The sequence below is a fragment of the Lissotriton helveticus genome, chromosome 10, assembly GCF_964261635.1.
Source record: "Lissotriton helveticus chromosome 10, aLisHel1.1, whole genome shotgun sequence".
NCBI lineage: Eukaryota > Metazoa > Chordata > Amphibia > Caudata > Salamandridae > Lissotriton > Lissotriton helveticus.
This window is the reverse complement of record NC_136071.1, coordinates 1,106,817,200-1,106,834,681: the sequence shown is the minus strand read 5'-3', so window position 1 is coordinate 1,106,834,681 and position 17,482 is coordinate 1,106,817,200. Positions and strand designations below refer to the sequence as shown.

Here is a 17,482-nt window from a genome sequence, read left to right as displayed (position 1 = left end):
GGGAATACAGTCACGACTCAAAATATCACACATGAACTGAGCCTCTTTCCCTGTTTCAATGCTGCTAACTAGCCCCAGCTCAGCCCACCTTGAAAATTGATCAGTTATCACTTACAAATTGTTGACACCACCTTTGCCATGCAATGGTCCCACAATATCTATTGCCACAAACTCCGAAGGCTTAGACGGACAGTCTCTATAGCACATGGGAGGATTCCTATCATTGTAGACCTTATTACTGTTATGACATTCAGTGCACTCCCTGATCATTCTCTGAATCATGAGCTCCATCCATAGCCACCAATAACTAAGACAAATCCTCGCCTTGGTTTTTCTTATGCCTTGATGCCCATCATGTCCTAAATTTACGATCTTCTCTCCTAATGCCATTGCAACAACTAGTCTCAAACCTCTAAAAATCACATCTTCATCACATGACAACTCATCTTTTGTTTTCCAAAAACCAACTAACTCAGAATCTCTCTTCACCTCATTGCTCCAACCTTCACACAGTGCTTCCTTGACACGCTGAACAACAGTATCACCATTAACTGTTTCAATTCACTCCTCCTGAGACACACACCCACTTGTAACACTACACACCTTCACCTTATCGACATCTAGAATACCTTCCTTCACCACCGTAGTGAGTCTAGATAAGCAGCCGGCAACTTTGTTCTGTGGCCTGGTAAAGAACCGAACAGACCACCCTGTGATAGCATGCCTCATTATGAGATTACGCAAGTCATACATTGTAAAATCTGCCATTCGTACAGAAAGATGAACCGAGACTCACCAACACCAAAAAAAAGTGTATTTAGTTCTGATCAGAATTCAACTCAACATACCTAAGAATCGTTTTGAACCCTGTTTGACCTTTTCCAATCAAGGGTTTCGACCTCAAAGATCCCCTTTACGTTTAGGAGGAGTATGCGATAAGTACAAACAATAATAAATCGAGGCTTGGGTGGACTGGGTATCGGATCTAGTTGCAACCTCCCGTGAAGAATTTTAAGCTGGAGGTGGAAAAAGGTAGAACTTCATTTTGTGAAGAGGTACAAATCTTCGTTTTCAAAGACTCGCATGGAATTTTCTTTTCTCCTTAGTATCATTTGTCATGCAAGGGAACTAATTCAATTTTTTTTAATTCCATAACAGTCTTGCTGCACACACTGTCTTATTTAGCATAGCTAGACTGCCCAAATCACGTAGTATAGCTATGATTTGTAAGTTAAACCCAAATACGAAGGGTGGATATTTATGTTTATAGCTAATATATACAAGTAGAGCCACAACCACATTGGTGGGTATCCAAACCATTATAAGCTTGCAGTGTCTGGTGACATCCTACGTGTTCAAAATCCCTCGTTCCACATCATTAAACTAACAAGCCAGGTGACATGGCTAGCAATGTTAGTTTTTCAGAACTAGTCAGGCAAAGTTCCAAATCATATACTACATCCCCAGTTGCTTGAGCAAAAATGCAAAGATAAGAAGTAAAAACAAAGCGGACCAATTAGTCATGTCCTGTCTTACCTCGCAAATGTCTATGTTGAATCTCTTGGTTTAGGGTGAAGAAGAGGTTTCAAGACAACAACGTGGACATATGTCAACCCATTATCCAGTATGAAGAAGCCTGTAAACGGACATAGGTAGCAAACTAGATCAGGAAACAAGTACCCACTAGAGTATCGACTGGGGGTACAGTCATGGCAGTTATCGAAAAGAGAACTCACCCGTAGTGGCTTCTCAAAAAGTGTCAGACGTTAGTATTTCGTGGCTCGTAGTGCGCGTTCGTTTATGTAAGCTCCACGTTGGCCACGTTCTCATAAGCATAGAGAGAGGAGTATCCTGTAGGGAAATGTACAGCAAATGTGGGAACCATTTTGGAATGGTAAAGTAGAGGTTGATACAACATGGCAAGTGCCATTTCCGATTGGTGCCATAAGAGGTCCTTCCTGTAGTTGTTTTTACAAATGATGTGACGTAGGGTCCTTAGGGAAGCCCAGGCATTCTTTTTAATCGTGATTTTTTTTATAGGCGGAGAATGATTTTCGCTGACCTGCTCGTTTCTTCAGAACCACAATGACTCCTTCTCCATCAGCGGCCGGCTCCACACCGACTGTTTTTCTGTGGATGAGTCCCAACGAGTAGAGAGGTGTGAAGATGTCTGCTCACCTGCAATGGATGATTGTTCGCAATTGCTCCAGTTTCCTGATTAAACGGAACAAGCAGGTTTACAGTACGGAACCCAACAATCTGAAGGAGCATCTCTTTAAAAAATAATATAACGTTTTTTGGAGAAAAAAATATATAGTTCTTCAAATCCAACAGCTTTGATCACATAAATAGTTTACATAACTCATTTTCAGTGTTTACTTTCTCATTGTAGTATCTGCCCAGTTTTTCTTCTGGCAGCTAGTCTACTGCGATAGATGTTTCAAGCATATCTGTTCTGGCAAAAACCATGCAACAAGTTGGACCCGTCTTGGCAATAATAGTGCCTTACACATTCTTATAGGGTGTTCAAAAGTGTTGACAAACCTGTGTCCCATCCTAATAAAGGAGTAGCAACGCTTATCATGGCAGGCATTCTTTTCCTGCCTGAATGTTATGTAGGTTTGCTTATAGATGAAAGGCATCACCTACAAATATATGTAGACAGGTGCTGTTGTCCATGCCCTTTGGATTTCAAAGTGGGTGAATTTCTATGGACCTAACAGCAAGCATTACAAAAAAAAATCCTAACCTGTTAATGATTTCTAGACCTAGGGTTCGAGGCATGTGGGCTGCTAAATTCATATCTATTGCATAGATCGCCGCCTAGTGTTGGGTCCGGATGATTGCACATTGTTGTCCTGGAAGAGTCTTCGAAGTATCACGAGATAGGTGGCTCCTCCCCTGGACTACAGTGCGCATGGGCATCGGCTCCATCCCCAGATTGTTTTTTTCCGCCATTGGGTTCGGATGTGATTTCGACGGCTCCTTGTCGGAATCGAAAGAAACTTACTTCTTAAGGCCAAAAGGCCTTCGGTATTCGCGTCGGTATTGTTTGCGATCGGTCCCGAGCATCGTCTTACTCTTCGGGTCGGACATCTGCGGAGTGGTTTACTCTTCGTGCATCGAGGCCCTGTACTTGCAGCAAGACCCCGGCGACTTCATCATGGAACGGAGTCCGTTCAAGCGCTGCCCCGTGTGTGGGTCTAAATACCCACACATCGACGTGCATCCAGTCTGTAATAAATGTCTATCGCCGGAACACGACGAGGACAACTGCATGGCCTGCTCCAAATTCAGGTCAAAGAAGACGCTCAAGCATCGGCGCGCGGCGCGACTTGAAGCCCTACACGCAGCCCCGGCACCCGACGACATATTCGACGACCCCGCAGAAGAAGGCCACAGCCATCATCTTCAAATCTCACCACCATCGACGGAGGTCGAGGCGGATCCAGAAGAATACTTCGAAGGACAGAGCCAAGACCTTGAATACGTCGAGGAGGTAGGGGACGACGAAGAAGTCTATGGGGCCGCGGAAGATAGCTCAGAGGACGAGCTATGCCCCGAAAGTTACTCGACTCAGGCTCCGGTCACGGGATCGCCACTCGGCCTTACCCACGACCCTGCGCCGGTATCCCCAGCCCCGCCTTCGAGCCCGGCCACGGATACACCGGAGGAGCCACCGTTGCGCGTATCGAAACCGAAACCGCAACCATTGCTGTCGACAACACCTAAAATGGCCGACATCACGCCAAAAACGAAACCGAAACCATCGGTCTCCACGGCTCCCAAAATGGCCGCCGACTCGGCACAACCGAAACCGAAACCGAAACCTACGGCTTCGACAACATCTAAAATGGCCGACGTCCCGTCCAAGCCATCGAAGCCTACTCCGTCTTCAACTCCGTCGCCTTCGGGCCCCACGAAGTCAAAGAAGACTGTCGACTCACCGGCGCCTCAAACGGTGGCCAAGGACACGTCCTCCAACAAGGTCATCCATCCTACCTCGACGTCTGCGGCGTCTACCACCAAACGCACGGTCGAAGCCAAGTCCGCTAAGGCCCAGGGTCCGACGGCCGGAGCCACTACTCATCGGCACAAGGATGCCGGAACGGCATCGACGGCGTCAGCGCCTAAACCTACCACAGGGCAGCGTCCCGTGGGAGGCCAGGAATCGTCGGTGGCCACTTCTGCTACGCCGAAGTCCTCCGAAGCGGACGAACATGAAGCATCGGTTGCCAAGCCCTCGGCTTCCTTTACAAAACAGGTCACCGACTCCCTCAAGAGAATTCGGGAGAAAGCCCAGACATCGGCGTCTACCGCACCATCGGATCTGAGACCGGTGGACATACCTGCGAAGTCGTCCTCCAAGCTTCTCTACGTTCTACCACCAAAAGTGGCGCCGAAGGCGTTTGTGGCCAAAGCGGTCTCAAAGAACACCGAAACGCCGGAATATTCGACGCCCAGTCCCAATTTGCCTCGGCCAACTGCGTCGGAGGACAATTCGGAGCACTACATCGATGCCCACACGGGGAAATTGACACTTTATAAAAGAAAGATCACTTCCCAACCATTGGAATCATTTGTTATTCCACTCAAGAAGAAAAGGCCAGCACAGGACATTACTCCACTTGTTGAACCTATTCAGCCTCCACCAAGGAGGAGTCCAACACCTTCCCCCCACCTATCAGGGGGTGAGGATGATGAACAAGATGACCAATATAACTTCCCTACTGGAAATGACCCTGATGTACACCAGGACCCATATGTCGACGCTGGGGACCAGGACAGCCATCAGGTGGTACAGGACCCTCAGGTTTTTGGATCACGTACGTCCCCTACTGAGGACTCAGCAGCATTCACTGCTTTAATAGAACGGGCAGCTGCAAATCATAATGTGGACATGCACTCTGACCCGGTGGAGGAAGATTTCCTTTTTGACACTTTCTCTGTCTCAGAAAGAACAGTCAAAACACTCCCCATGCTGAAAGGTGTCCTTAAACATGCACCAGAGATCTTTAAGGAACCAACAAGAGCAAGGGTGGTAAACCCACGTATTGAGAAAGTACAGGCCCGCACCTGGTGACCCTGCATATATTCGGGGACAGTTGCCTTTGGACTCATTGGTGGTCGCAAATGCCCGCAAATGGGCCAACTCCCAAACAACGGGTGAAGCTCCTCCCCCAGACAAGGAGTCGAAAGTGCTTGAGGCTTCTGGCAAGCGGGTGGCTGCGCAGGCTGCCAATGTATGGCGTATAGCAAACACACAGGCACTACTGGCGCGTTACGACACCCTAGAACAGCTCCTTCAACATCTACCTGATGAGTATAAAGAAGCAGGCGAAATGCTCATTCAAGAGGGAAAGCTTATATCAAATGCTGCAATTAAGTGTGCACTTGATGTCGCGGACACAGCGGCTAGGGGGATTAACACTAGCGTCATGCTAAGGCGCCAAGCCTGGCTTCGTATATCTGGTTTTAAGCCTGACATCCAAACTACAATCCTCAACCAGCCCGTCAATCCTGACAGACTGTTTGGCCCTGATGTAGACACCACACTTGAAAAGATTAAGAAGGACAACGAGACTGCTAAGTCCATGGGGGCTCTCCAATCACAACAGTTCAGGGGCAACACTTTTCGTCGCTCAGGTGCGCGTAGTGTTACCAGAGCACACTTGGGCCAACAAACACAATTCGCAAGAGGCGGTGCGCAATCCTCGTACCCCAAGCAAGGTAAAGGGGGTTACAGAGGTAACCGTGCCAAAGGCAGAGGCAGGGGAAACAACAACTCACGTTCCTCTGCCACGAACAAACAGTGACTCCCTGTCACTGCCCCCCGACCATCCAACACCTGTCGGGGGAAGACTCCAGCAGTTCCTGCCAGTCTGGTCATCCATCACCACAGACAGGTGGGTGAGAAAACTAATTCAGTACGGTTATTGTTTGGAGTTAATATCCACTCCTCCCAATATTCCCCCAAAACACCGTCCTATGTCGGCAGAGCACTTGCACTTATTGCAGCAGGAGGTACTAGTAATGCTGCAAAAAGGAGCAATCGAACTCGTGCCAGTGGAAGAGGAAGGAACAGGGGTCTATTCCCTGTACTTCCTCATCCCAAAGAAGGACGGATCCCTCAGACCCATTCTGGATCTACGCCCTCTCAACATGTATATACTGTCAGAACATTTTCACATGCTAACACTGCAACAAATCCTTCCCCTTCTGAACCAAGGGGATTTCCTAGCAACCTTAGACCTCAAGGATGCTTACTTCCACATCCCGCTCCACCCGTCCCACAGAAAATACCTCAGGTTCACCATTCTCAACAAGCACTATCAGTTCAAAGTCCTACCCTTCGGGGTGACTACTGCCCCCAGAGTGTTTACAAAGTGTCTGGCGACAGTGGCAGCGCACCTCAGGAGACAAAACATACATGTCTACCCGTACCTCGACGACTGGCTCGTTCAAGCAAAGTCGGAAAGACAGTGCGCCTCACACATGTCCCACACTATTCAACTCCTTCACAGCCTGGGGTTCTCCCTAAACTACCCAAAGTCGCACCTTCAGCCAGCCCATGTGCGGCAGTATCTGGGTGCGACAATAAACACCCTGACTGCTATGGCTCAACCAAACACAGTCAGAATCAACAGCATTCAGTCGCTGATCCAAAGGTTCAGACCGCAACACTCCCTGCCAGCGAGAGTGTTCATGCAGTTGATAGGCATGATGGCCTCCTGCATCTTCATAGTCCCGCACGCAAGGTTGCACATGCGTCCCCTCCAAGAATGCTTAGCAAATCAATGGACACAGGCTCAGGGACAACTGACAGACCTAGTGTTGGTGACCGGTCGGGCATACAACTCTCTGCATTGGTGGAATCCACACAACCTTTGCAAGGGACGACCGTTCCAAGAGCCTGTGCCACAGATTGTCCTAACAACGGACGCATCTCTCCAAGGGTGGGGAGCGCATGTGCTCCACTACACGGTGCACAGACTGTGGTCACCCCAGCAACAACGATTGCACATCAACTACCTGGAATTGATGGCAATCTTCATGGCGCTCAAGTCCTTCAAAGTACATCTGTGCAACAAGGTCGTGTTGATCCGGACGGACAACATGACAGCCATGTACTACATCCAGAAGCAGGGAGGTACTCACTCGCCACAGCTGTCTCATCTGGCTCAGAGCATGTGGAAGTGGGCCATTCAGAGGAACGTCTTCCTCATGGCAGAACACCTCCCGGGCAAGGCAATCAGATGGCGCATCTGCTCAGCAGATACAGCCATCATATGCACGAGTGGGAGATACATCCATCAGTACTCCACCCGTACTTCCAGCAGTGGGATCATCCAGAGATAGACCTGTTTGCCACAAGGGAAAACGCAAAATGCCAAAGCTTTGCCGCCAGGTTCCCTCACCCGGAATCGCAAGGGAATGCGATATGGATGAACTGGTCAGGCAAATTTGCGTACGCTTTTCCCCCAGCGCCTCTCATTCCGCTGGTGGCAAGAAAGCTAAAGCAACACTCGATGACTCTCATCCTGGTTGCTCCAACATGGGCACGCCAACCATGGTACACCACGTTTCTAGAACTTTCCGTGGTACCGCATCAAAGGCTGCATCTCACATCCAGGCTCTTGACGCAGAACCATGGCGACATTCAGCATCCAGATCCGCAACAGCTCAATCTGGCGATCTGGCTCCTGAGGTCTTAGAGTTTGGCTACCTTAACCTGCCTCCAGAATGCATGGACATCATCAGGGAGGCACGGAAGCCCACTACAAGAGCTTGCTATTCAGCAAAATGGAAGCGGTTTGTCATTTACTGTACTGACAACAATATCAACCCGCTAGATGCATCCATTCCTGACATCATCTGCTATTTGTTACATCTTTACAAATGCAATCTAGCGTACGCCTCCATTCGGATACATTTATCCGCCATAGCGGCTTATCTCCAGAATAGGCAGCACCTCTCTGTTTTCAGGGTGCCTGCCATTAAAGCCTTCCTAGAGGGACTGAAGCGAGTCATTCCTCCAAGAACACCACCAGCTCCGGTGTGGAACCTCAATGTAGTCCTCACTAGGCTGATGGGCCCACCTTTCGAGCCACTGCACTCCTGCGAAATTCAATTTCTGACGTGGAAAGTGGCTTTTCTCATTGCTATCACATCGCTCAGACGTGTTAGCGAGCTGCAAGCGCTCACAATCCAAGAGCCATTCATCCAAATACATTCCAACAGGGTAGTGCTCCGCACTAACCCTAAATTCCTTCCAAAGGTGGTGTCACAGTTTCATATCAACCAAACTATTGACCTGCCTGCATTCTTCCAAAACCCACAAACGGTAGCAGAAAGAATGCTTCATACATTAGACGTTAGGAGGGCGCTAATGTACTACATTGACAGAACTCAACACTTTAGAAAGACACAACAACTTTTTGTTGCCTTCTCACCACAGCACAAAGGCAACCCCATTTCCAAAGCAGGAATAGCCAGATGGATCGTTAAGTGCATTCAAATCTGTTATCAAAAAGCTAAACGCACTTTAACCATACCCCCAAGGGTGCACTCCACACGCAAATTGGGGGCCTCCATGGCGTTCCTGGGGAACATTCCCTTGGAAGACATTTGTAGAGCAGCCACTTGGGCTACACCACACACGTTTACCAAACATTACTGTGTAGATGTGCATTCCAAACAGCAAGCAGCTGTAGGACAGGCTGTTCTCAAAACACTTTTTCAAGCTTCTGCAGCTGGCACGGGCAACCGCCCTTAATGGAGGGACTGCTATATATTCTATGCAAAAGATATGAATTTAGCAGCCCACATGCCTCGAACTGAATATGCTACTTACCAGTATGCATCTGTTCTTGGCATGTAAGGCTGCTAACATTCATATCGCCCGCCCTCCTCCCCGGTGCCCGTAGCGGCTGCAGACACTCTCTTGCATTCATCATTAGCATGGACATCCTTTACACTATTTCACTCCATCTCTGCCACAATGACTAAAAACAATCTGGGGATGGAGCCGATGCCCATGCGCACTGTAGTCCAGGGGAGGAGCCACCTATCTCGTGATTCTTCGAAGACTCTTCCAGGACAACAATGTGCAATCATCCGGACCCAACACTAGGCGGCGATCTATGCAATAGATATGAATGTTAGCAGCCCTACATGCCAAGAACAGATGCATACTGGTAAGTAGCATATTCAATTTCTGATATTCTGTGATCAGAACAAATCCAGTCAGCCATTGGTTCTAAATGTGCATGGAGTCTATCAGAGAGGCAACATTCAACATGTCTTTTCTACCTATCGTAATCTGCTTTCTGACGACTAAACAACCTCCAAAATGTTGTTTATCGTGGAAGCAAAATAAATCTAGACAACAAAAACAGTATTCCTGCAAAACAATTATTCTAAAGCAGTCTTTGCCAACATTATGCACATTTCTTACTTAAGCAAAGTTCCTGTGAGGACTTTTAATGGTTAAGTAAAAATGTGAGATGGTAGTTCAGCTAGATAGTACAAGTCATTGACCACTTAGTCTTTCGGTTGGTGTAAACTATTGTCCCTCCGGGATGTTGATCAAGATACGGTTGACACCTCCTTGTAATCAATTTCCTTAGGTTGCCGAGGATGGACCTATGGATGGTAATTAGTATAGTTCATGTTCAACTTAAGATATTTTCCTTTGAATAGCTAGATATTTATCAGTGTAGGCCGATTTTAGTCCGGTAAACTGTAAAACAAAGGGGCGCACAAGTGAGTATTTGGTCAAATGATCAAGCAGAATGATGCTTGTTTGTTGTTCTGGAACAATGCTGGGTCTCATGCGGTCTGGTCAGGAATCAATGTGATCTGAAAATTTAAGTTGAACATTAACTAAATTAATGACCAGCCATGAGTCTATCCTCTGCAAACTAAGGACACAGCCACATTCACTAAACCAGCATTTCCCAAACTGTGGGTTGGGACTTACTTGTGGGTCGCGAGCCGATTTTTGGTGGGTCACGAAAGTCCTGATCTATATGTAAATAATATTTAAAATAATTAGCCCGATTTGTGCACCACTAAAAAAGTTGATGAACAATGTCCCGTAGTTCTTTTAAAGCAACATTTTTTCAAGTATTACAAAGCAAGACTTTACTTGAACCTTTCAGTATTTGCTTTGCTGTTTTATTTTTTTAACTTCAAAAAGCCATTTCAACAGCAAATGTGCTCAATATACATGATCATACACAACCATACCAGGTTCGAGTCCTGTCATTGGCTCAACATGCTTTGATTCTGGGCAAATCATTTAATCTCCAGTGCTTACAATCAAATTAATCTGACTCTCTGTAATGTAATCTGTTGCTCATGTAAAGCACTCTAGTGTGCCCTTGGGTCATGTTTGCACTATATAAATGTCCAAAATTCACCACTGGACCTTATCTTTTTTTTTTTTTTTTTAAACAAACTTTATTGATCACCACATTTATTCCTCAGATCATTATAGCCATTACATTGTGGTATTTTCGTTTTCTTGCTGCTAGCCCATGCTAGTCTATACATAATGATGTGTGCACACAGGCACAAGCTGGAATGTCTCCAAGAATACACACAAAGCTAGTATTGTGTAGAAGTAAAGAAGGCCTTGATCTGAATAGGTTAACAACATAATTCCTTACATTTCCCTTACTACAAAAACCTCCCTCCCCCCACTGAGTTCTGGCCCGCCAGATCCAAACACCACTGGATCTTGTCTTAACACAACAATGGATATGAGGCCTTACCAGATATTCTGCTGCAGAAGAGGTTTCTTAATTTCACAAAAGTCTTGTGACTACTAGTGATGAGATGCCACAGGCCTGCACCCCACTGACATGTTGCAGCACAAGACTCCACTGTAATTCACCTTCTGCAGATCAATATTTTGACCACAGTATATTGAAGGACACCGTCAAGGTTATAACATTTATGAAGAATTGCTGTATCACATTAGTAAGTCGCCCCGCCTCAAGCCTATTAAAGGTCGATGGGCCGTGAAGGTTTGTTCTAAAAATTGGGTTCTTGTTCGAAAAGGTTTGAGAAGCACTGCTCTAAACACAAGGGACATCCTGAATAAAAGAACCTTGAAAAAGCCCTGGCCTGCTCGCCTTCGCTGGAACAAAACACATGTTGGCTGTAGAGCCCAAAACTAGAAAGTCTGATTTACTACAAATTTCATTTAAAAAAGCTTGCATCTATGTTTTCAAGTGTTCATACTTAGTGTCTTTCAAATGTTTGTAGCAAAAAGAAATAGATGATCTTTGACAATTATTGTCTAATGATTTTATTATATGTGTATCTGCCTGCTACAGACATTGATACTAACTAGGTAAAAGCTTCCACCTGGAATAGATGCATGCTCCATACCAAATTATTGTTCTTCAATCTAATGAGAAATGGCAAATTAAAAAGTATGAGTTAGAATATAGACCGTTGCCTTCTAATCATACTATTCAACAATGTGTATGGGGCTCCCCACCTCGGTAATGTCAAATGCTACTTGTAGCTGTCTGGGCACATCTTGTAAGATTGCAGGAACATTAGAAAATACACTGCTAAGATCTTGGATGGAAAGACTCCTATGTAACCTCTTCTACCCCACTAATCCCTCTCTAGAATCAGTGAGCTTCACAATGACAGACCAGCTCTGGCTTGCTGCTGCTTGTCTGAATGTTTTACATCACAGAAGGGTCATGATTTGAATTTGGACGTCATATTAAATGTCAAAACCTTTAAGTAGAACAAAATCAGATGTGCAGCCGAATCGGTACCGCAACAACTACTGACAAAGAGCTGCAATTGGAAACTCTTTTAGTAATAAACAATTGGTATTCAAAGATTCCCCAGTAAAATAGCTATTTTCAATCTACTGAAGCAGAACCTTGATTCTGGAAATATGTCTGAATTGTTGCCTCTTCTCCCTTCAGTTATAGGAAATATACTGATAGATGGCTGACCTCAGTTTTCCACCTGTGGCTGCAATGGAGAAAGTCTGCATACCTTGATCTCACAGCTGAACTGTGAAGGGAGACATTTTTCCTCACTGGCTACTTATCGAGAAAATGACTGCCATGTTATCACCGTCTTTGTGATATTGTAATTTTTGGAATTTTCTTAAATTAATCAAAGAGAATTGTGACTCCACATGCGAAAGTATCAGTGCCTTTTGTATGCAAGCCTCTACACCACCTTAACTCTGTTGCAATTGATCCAATAACCAGACTTTACCAGACCTGACTTATACTATTTACAATACCTTCCGATGAATCATTGAACCACACGTTAATGTTAGATATAATAAAGGAAAGGGTACATCAGAGGAAATTTAGGGGTTAAAGGAAAAAGTCTCCTAGCACTCATAGGGATATCAAGTATTATATGGGAACATTTTGTGAAGAGTGTGCGTGTTCGGTGACAACGTGGCTAATGCACAACAGTGAGGCTACACGATTCATTTCCTTTGCAGTCAGAAATTACCTCTGCACCTCTGGACACGCATTGTCCAAACAGGTGAAAAAAAACTGCTTAGGAATGGCCCAGGGATTTGGAAAGAAGTGGGTGTTCCGGGGTTTCTAAAACAAAAAGATTAAATATAGAGTGGCTGTGACTGGGTGTTTAGCTCTTTTAGGAAAGAGAAGTGGCCCCAGTGAAATAAAATGTGTATTAGTATTTTAAAGGACATAAAACCGTTAACAAAAATGAATTTGTTTTATCTGTGTATGTTTTAGCTTTCAATGTAGGCTTCCATAAAGAACTCAATATTTTAAAATTGTTTATCTCCATTTTTTTTAATGTAATTTTTAGAATTTACAGATGACTAAAGTATCCCGAAAGAGTCACTGTTTTAATTTATGTGCATAAATCTTCTATTGTTTTGAAACATTTACGTATAATTTTTCTAGATTTCAAGGTTTCTTTTTCTTGTCTCTTTTAATAGTGTACAGACAAACTAGAGCGTGACCGGTTAATTTTATTCCTAAATAAACTGATTCTTAACAAGGTAAGATTTCTTGCTTATTTTTAAATAACGTTAACTTTTCACATGTTATTTTTTGACAAAATGTTTACATTCATGCTGGGATAGGGAGAATAGCAGACTGTTTAATTCTTGCTTAGGGAGACATTTAATTAGCAATTGGCAATCCCTCCTTTCAAGGTTCTTTTGGGAGAGCTTTATCGGGGCTGGTCTTAAGTCACTCCCTTGTTTCCATTTATCATCATTTTAGCAATGTTTTGTAGCCCAGTCAATATGTCTATAGTTTTTCTGTTTTTTTTTTACTTTGGAAAGCTAGCTAAAGTTAAGTGTGTAAGTTTCCTAGGAGATATCAGCACTTGTGTGAGTTATCCATGGCCTAATGTATGTATTATTGTTAAACTTGTGGATAAATGAGGATTCCCGTAATATTTTAAACAGTGATCCAAACCATGTTCTGAAATTCTTTGTGCTATATGCTTTCTACTGTTCATGTTGTATGTGACAAGGGAAAGCATACTCCCCATTTAAACTTAGTGCAGGGCAGCTGATTATGTTACCTAGGTGAATAACTCCATGCTGTCATAACCAGTAGGAGTAAAATAGTTGAAATGTGCTGAATTGAGTGTTGTAGTTTCTTGAGTGTTGCTTTGAGATTAGACATGTTCCTCATTTTCTTCAAGCAATGTGTGAAAGACAGACACTTTCCCTCTGTGATTAAAAAAACATGTAGGTAAATTTGGAAGCTATAGAACCTTCTTCTAAGCAATCTTCAGCTGGTATTCATTGAAATTCAGTAGCCTAATTCACAACTACGTGTTGATTGTTTTTATGTTCTCTTTGTAAGAGGTTTTGATTACATGCTGCTACGAAGGGAAGAGTATAGCATTATTTCAGAAGGGGTCATATTGTCGGTTGATTGTGACATGCCAATCATTTTGATCGTTTGACAGTTAGGTCACCTCCTGTTCATTATTGGGAGATGGTTCTGTGATATCCTTCCAAGTTGCTGGACTGTGCTGAATTAGTTCTGCTCATGTAACGTAACTGGTGCTATGTAAAGCGATCTGATGCCCGATTTGGGTCAAGTTCGCGCTATATAAAACTCTGCAAAAAAAATAATCAGTAGTGCTGTGTTTCAAAGTAACATGTTTTTCTAATGGGTACTTTTAATGAACCATGAGCTGTGCATATTACAACAAATATAATCAATGGTATATTTAGGGGTTTGCTGTCTTTGCTTATTAAAGGAAACAGTTAGTTACCTCAGTTTCATTTAAATGTTTCCGGTCGTTCCTACTATTAGGACGTTGCCCTTACATTTTCCAGCACTCCGCGACAAGACCGGTCCACTTTGAAGGGGCAATCCTGGCCTCTGTTCCCATCCTGAAGCTGTAGGAGTACTCAAGGTCTGCCACCACACTCCGCGCTCTAAGTCAAAGAAAACACACAAAATATCCAGCCAGAACTCAGGCCCTTCCCGCCATTCAAGTATTCCTGAGTTGGCTCGAGGCCTTCACCGTGCCGTTCTATTTCGCTCCAGAAGTCGCTCGAGGTCAGAGCCTACCACGTGACTTGTTCCATCGCACCCAGAGTTTCAGAGGCCAACTGCAACACCAAGGAAGACCAAAGAGTTATGTGATACTCAGACATTTGAATTCTTACCAACTCAACTACCTCTGACACGTCTCCAGTCCCCAAGTGGCTGAGAGGCCCTCTATCTGAGATATGGCAATTGGATTCACCCTCAGCGCCAGTTGTACTCACAAAATCCTCCACTGGGCTTCTTCCGACTCCTGTTCCCGCATCGCCTCCATACTACATACCCGTTCTGAGAGCCTCGTATCCAATTCCAACTTGATGAATGCCAGCGAATAAGGTCCCCATCGGGCTCTCTGACTCAAAGTCGGCACAACTACGAGCTCTGCTTCCATAGATGCGCCACCTCCCCGCTGGATTTGACACCCCCTTAAGGAAGGACACCCATGTTGCATTCCTTATTTAGAACGGATTTGAAAAATAACTATCCGGTGATGGAACTGGGCAACCATACCACATGGAGAATTGGTATAATGATCTTCAAGAGGCCAGTGTCCTTGAAATTTCCCCATATATGGGTTTTCTCCCACCCTTTGGTCCTGCAGCTGAGGAGATGGCTTCTTATGCAATGGTCATGCATAGGGCAGCTGAATTCCCCGATCGGGAGTCCAAATGTATTGGGACCTTTAAGATGAGGGTATTTTCTTCCACTATCTTGGCTCTCAGGGTGTGTGAATGCCAGCTGCCTCCTGGGCTGCTGTTCCCACCCTCTTTGGGTTTCAGTGGCTCAAGTCCTCCCAGGTGTCCCAGAGGACCTCCGACCTGTCCTCATCCAAACCATTTAGGACGACTGTGATTAAGTAAAGTTCACAATTCGTTGTTACTTGAAAGCCAACTATTCCATTGGTTGGGCCATTGACACTAGCGTCCCCAGTCGCCACTATGCTTGACAGCGGGCTACTGGTTTTTGGACATTTCCAGTTGCCTTTATAGACTAGACCTTTGACAGGACTCGTCTTTTTGAGGATAAGTCAGATTCCGCCCTGGAACAGTTCACGGATAGAAGGGACACAGCAAGCTCTTTGGGCTTATCTGCCCTGCTTTACCAGCTGCATCAGCCTTACTGTTCCTTTTGCAGCTTCGCCAAAGGTGCCCCATACCTCCAGCTAATTCAGTCTCCCCAAGGTGCACAGCAGTTTTGTCGCGGCGATGCCTCAAAGCGGCTGCAGTCTGCATCAGTGAACCATACAGTCCATTGCTTCTGTTCACCCCAGTCTTGTCCTGTCCCCCTCCTGTAGCCCCACCTTCCAAACACTTTTTAGCGGGCCCTTAGTGGCGCACAGCCACCTGATGGGAAGAAGAATCTGACGATTTTTGTTGGATGGGCGGACCATTCCTTCAGAAAGGAGGGTCCTCTAAATATTCTGGAAGGGGTACTCCTTATCCTTCATTGTCTCTCCATTGCTCCTTCCACCATTCCCAGAGTGGTTGAAGGAGGACCATCTGTGGGTCCAATGGGAGGAAGTGACTAAAGGGGCTATCAAGATGGTTCCTGTGCCAGAAGAGCATTTTTATTCCTGCTACTTTCTAGTGCTCAAGATGGATGGAGGTCTTCATTCTATTTTAGACCTGGACCCTTTTAACACCTTTCTCTGGAAGAAAAAAGTTAAGATGCTCACTCTGAACCAGGTCTTGACTGCACTCGACCCCGAAGACTGAATGGTGGTACTGGACCTGCAGGTTGCATATTTCCATACACCTGTCATACAGGTCCATCGGCAATGCTTGCAGTTTCTAGTGGGACAGGAGCATTTTCAGTTAGTGTTGCTCCCTCTTGGTCTCTCCAGTGCCCTTGGGTGTACACGAAAGTGATAGCTGTGGTCCCAGCACGCATTCGGAGGTCAGGGGTTCCAGTCATCCCCTATCTTGATAACTGGCTGTCGAAAGCGAGCTTGTCCCAGGAAATTGTCAGCCACCTCCAGACTATGGCAAACCTCCTGTTATCTTTGGGATTCACTATCAATGTGTTGAAATCACTCTGAACTCCTTAGACATTCCCTCTTATTCGAAGGTTCGGGTTTTTGCCTTTCGGCTAGATATACAGGCTATGATCACAATCTTTCCGCCTCATTCCTGGATTTCAGTGAGGTTGACTCTGTGGTTGCTGGGACTGATAGCCTCCTTCCCCCTGCTAGTCAAACACACCACGTGGCTTTGTAGTAGGATCTGAAGTCACAATGAGCTCAACATTAAGTGGAACTCTGACCACGTCCAGATCTGGGAATAGACTCTAAAAGATCTGCAGTGGGGTGGTTATTGGACAGTGATTGGGTCAGTGTCGGACATCTCTCTGTAGCCCACCTAGATTTGACCGTGGACACAACTGCATTCCTTCCGGGTTGGGGTGACCATCTGGGAGAGCTGAAGATCAGATGCCTCCAGTCTCCAACCGATGCCTGGCTTCATATTAACCTCATGGAGCTGAGGGACATCCACTTGTCATTGAAAGCTTTCCTTAAGTTCATCAAAGGGAGGCTGGTGCAGGTGCTTATGGACAACAATACTGCCATGTGTTATTGCAACAAGCAGGGCGGTGTCAGGTCCTTGACTAGGTGCCAGGAGACGCTAGATCTCTGGATATTGCTGGAACATCATTAGATCGTCATGGCGAAGAAACACCTGGCAGGATCTTTGAATGCTAAGATGGATGAGCTCTTCAGTTGACGCCTTTGCGGATCACAAACAACAGTTACACCTGGAGTTGGTGTAAGGTCTCTTCCACAAATGGTGAGAATCTTGGCTAGATCTGATTGCCACCCATGCAAATGCTCAATATCAGCAATCTGAAAGAAACCGGTTAGTGTTAGATTCCTTACCTTAGAATATCCCCAGGTGTCAGACTGGATCCGGAAAGTTTTGCGTAGCAGTACCCCTGCG

The 17,482-nt window shown here is 45.5% G+C and overlaps 1 protein-coding gene across 2 annotated transcripts in view; it reads left to right on the top strand.

The window, feature by feature from the left end:
- The window catches only part of DNAJC13 (DnaJ heat shock protein family (Hsp40) member C13), a 1,517,524-nt gene that overhangs the window by 745,565 nt on the left and 754,477 nt on the right, over positions 1-17,482 (top strand). For both annotated transcript variants that reach the window (XM_078663869.1, XM_078663868.1), the window contains one exon: positions 12,971-13,033. In XM_078663869.1, the coding sequence (XP_078519995.1) occupies positions 12,971-13,033 (63 nt within the window). The remainder of the gene's footprint in view (positions 1-12,970; positions 13,034-17,482) is intronic.